This window comes from Fukomys damarensis, unplaced genomic scaffold (genome assembly GCF_012274545.1).
Source record: "Fukomys damarensis isolate Sample0158 unplaced genomic scaffold, DMR_v1.0_HiC HiC_scaffold_16, whole genome shotgun sequence".
NCBI classification, from domain to species: Eukaryota; Metazoa; Chordata; class Mammalia; order Rodentia; family Bathyergidae; genus Fukomys; species Fukomys damarensis.
The window spans coordinates 102,746,845-102,750,669 of NW_022900928.1; the positions used below are offsets into that span (position 1 = coordinate 102,746,845).

At 44.1% G+C, this 3,825-nt stretch overlaps 1 protein-coding gene across 1 annotated transcript in view; it reads left to right on the forward strand.

Annotated features, from left to right (window-relative positions):
• Kiaa2012 (KIAA2012 ortholog) overlaps window positions 1–3,825 on the forward strand; it is a 119,052-nt gene that overhangs the window by 39,986 nt on the left and 75,241 nt on the right. Inside the window, exon 9 of the mRNA XM_033764539.1 lies at window positions 433–579. Coding sequence (XP_033620430.1) covers window positions 433–579 — 147 coding nt within the window. The remainder of the gene's footprint in view (window positions 1–432; window positions 580–3,825) is intronic.

The following is a 3,825-nucleotide window of genomic DNA, read 5'->3' on the forward strand; positions in this document are numbered from 1 at the left end:
TTTTTTTTTTTTTTTTTTTGGTACTGGCAATCGAACTCAGGACCTTGCACTTTACAGGCAGGCAAGGCACCACTGAGCTACATCCCTGGCCCTCTCGTGATTTTTACCATGTGCCACAAAAATGCCTTTCTACAGCTTCATGCTGACTCACTACCTGCTCAGCTCAGCCGAAAGGATTTGCCTCTTGAAAGCTCCTGCCAAGGTGCCAAGCATGTTCTGATTGGCCAGACTTAGTCACATGCCCGCTATGGAAGCAGTTATGTGGCTAAGGCAATAAGGACCTTTCAAAATCTAGGCTTCAGGCATATTCCCTCCCCTGGAGACAGGGGACTGACACAGCCTCCCCCAGAACACACAGCATGAGCAAGGAGGAATGAGTCCCCATCCAAAAAGAGAGACACTACTCTAATTTGCTTTCTCTTTGCCTCCTAGGTGCTCTGCATCCTGAGACAGAACCAAAAGCAGAAGAGGCCAGGCCTTTATGGGGTCCTCCCCTGAAGCACACATCCTCCAAAAGGCCGAGGGCAATCAGTGTGCATCTCCCGGTGCATGTGAGCAGACAAACTCCCTCACCCCCAGGTAGCTTCTGCCTCCCATCAGCATCCCACAGGGATCTGTCTGAAGGGAAGAGGGCCAGACATACAACGGCCCTCTCAGCTGGGGAGCAGGAGGCCAGAAGGGAGGTCAAGTTACCCCAGCTATGAGAGGCGCCTCTTGCTCAGGCGGCCGCTGCCTTACCACAGTGCTTCAGCACAACTGACTCGGTATTTAGCTCGCAAATTACTTACAGAATCACCTCCTATTATGTTTTCTGGTTGCAGATTTAACATGGCACCAGATTCACTAAAAAATTGCTGCAAGCTTTATAGTTAATCTTGTTTTTAAGCAATGAAATTTCCTTTCTAATCTCTTTATGAATATATGTTCATTTACTTAAAAGTCATAATATCGATAAAATGCTTCACTCTGATTTTTCAAAGCATCCTATGGTCATTTGAAATTATACAATAGGTTCATCTACATGCATATTTTAATGTGCAACTTAGGTTGGAAGTAATGGACCATATTAAGGTAGCTCTCAGTTTGCAGAAAACTGAGCCTCCTTTCCAAAAGACATAGGCAAAGTGACCAGGTAACAGATGTGCAGTGATCTGTGACCAGTGGGCCTGGAAGCAGAAAGACACACGTCAGCCTGCATGAAGATCTCCCTCCCTGCCAAGCACTGCTCTTGGGTTTTTTGTTTACTTGTTTTATTTGTTGCAGGGGTTGGTGCTGGGGGTTGAACCAAGACCTAGGACACACTACGCAAGCAAGCACTGTACCACTGAACTATATCCCAGCCATTTTTTATTTTTTTATCTTGAAACAGGGTCTCTCTCCAAGTCACTAAATTGCCCACGCTGGGCTTGAACTTTCTGCCTCAGCCTTCCAGAGTGCTGAGAGTACAGTCAGGTACCACCACAATCAGTTTGTTTGTTTGTTTATTTGTTTGTTTCATGGTCTCACTAAATTGCCCAATCTATCCTGGAACTCCACATTTTCCTGTCTTAGCCTCCTGGGATCACAGGCATACACCACCACACCCAGCTCTGATCTTGTTTTGAATACATATTATCTTAGCTACTTCTCACAACAATTTTATGCTCATTTTGCAGTTCAGAAAGCAGGAGCCCTAAGAGATAAGTCCCACACTGCCTTGCTGGGACTAGAGATCAGGGTTTCTGATGCAGCAATCCCAGCTCTGAGACACTGTGGTGCACTGGCTTGCTGAATAAACACAACAATGCTCCAGGGCAGGATGTTCTTGAAATACATGATTTTGAAACTATCCTTTGGTTAGTTATTGGGGCACAAGTCTTATGTCTAATCTAGCTCGAAAGGGAGTGCTAATCATCCTAAAGACAGTGAGATTTCTTTCTTTGAATACCCCAAACAGGCAGTGGTCACTCTGTGCGCCTCAGGTAAGAAGGCAGCTTTCCCCTGGGGGACACCATGGCGGATGCATGGCCACAGCCCTTGATGGCAGAGTGAACCTTATCTTCAGTGTTGTTTCTTGTGCGCTGACCCCCACTGTTTGAGCTACTTCTACCGGTACTGGGGATCTACAGCTTGCCTGTCCCTGCCATCCTGCCAAGCAGAAGCTGTTTGACAAATCTCTGATTTGTAGCTGTGGATTTGTTTGCGATCCACCCTGGCAGGAGCTGCACAAGGAAAGGACAAGGAGAGACTCATCTTACAGGCATGCAGTCTCCCTGAGGTCCCTGGTGCCTGGATGTTTTGAACAATCTGGTGGCCACAGAGGAGGCACAAGCCCCTTGCTTGCTTAGCCCTGAATTGTTCCACCTTAATAGTACCAGAATGAAACCAGCCTTCATGTCTGCGCACATAGACGTGCACACTTTATTTCACCATTGAGCTGTCTAAGAGTAAAACAATAGTTTCTTACTCACAGGCATTGTAAGAGGGTAAGACATTTGGTCACTTACCAGCACATATTGCCTAACAGCATGAATATTCGCTTCCTACCTACAAGTATCACACTCTAGAACGCCTGTAATACAATCATCTAATGTATAGTCCTCTTTTTATTTTTGAGACAGGGTCTCGCTTATGCAGCTCAGGCTGCCCTTGAATTCAGTATGTAGCCCAGAGTGGCCTCAAACTCACAACAATCCTCCTGCCTCAGTGTCCCAAATGCTGGAATTACAGATATGCACCACCATGCCCAGCTTATAGTTCATTTTCAAATTTCTCTAATTATACCAATAATGTTCCTTATAGTTTTTCCACTCTAGAATCAATTCTGGATCATTAATTGCTTTTAGTTGCCACTTTAGACTCTATTACTCTAGAAGAGCTCTCTAGGCTTATTTTTCCTGATGTAAGTACATTTGTTTGTTTGTTTGTTCTTTTATTTGAGACAGGGTCTCACTATGTAGTTCAGGTTGGCCTTGAACTTGGGGCAATCCTCCTACCTCAGCCTGAGTGCTGGGATTACAGGCATGGACCACCAGCGACGTTGACATTTTTTAAAGAAGACAGCCTGATAGAATTGCCCCTCAATTTTTCTGTTTTCTGGTAATAAGATTCTTTTTTGGGGGGTACCAGGGATCAAATTCAGGTCCTTGTGCTTGCAAGGCAGAGGCAGCAGAACCACTGAGCTAAATCCCTGGCCCTCTGGTAATAAGATTCTAATCAAACCTTTTTGGCTGGTATATCACATAGGTAATGTGGTGTCTTTTCTTGGTATATCATATCAAGGGACACAAAATGTCAATTTGTTCCATTATAGGTGATGTTAAATTTCACAATTTGTTTAAAGATGCTGTCTGCCAAATTTGCCCACTGTAAAGATATTTTCTCCCTTTGTAACAAATAGTCTGTGATATTTGAAGACTGTGTAAAGCCAGCTTAAACCCAAATGGCAATAGTTGTGTAGAATGTGAAATAAAGACCACTCCCTCAGAAAGACCACTCCCTCACTCCCTTAGGCTCCTGATTTCAGTCTTGCTAGAGCAGAACCTGCTGGTTTGAGAATAAAGAGCAGGGGCAGAGGCTGTGGTGTGCTTGGAGAGTTTTGTCCACGTCCCGACTACCCAATGGAGGATGGTAAAGTTGGTCCTCCAAGTTCTGCACCCACAGATTCAACCAACCATGAATCAAAATAATTTGCATCTATACTGAACAGATATATACTTTTTTCTTGTCATTATTTTCTAATGATACAGTGTCACACCTATTTTCATAGCATTTACATTATATTTGGTATTATAAGTCCTCTAGAGATGATTTAAAGTACTGCTCTTTTTCTTTTTCTTTCTTTCT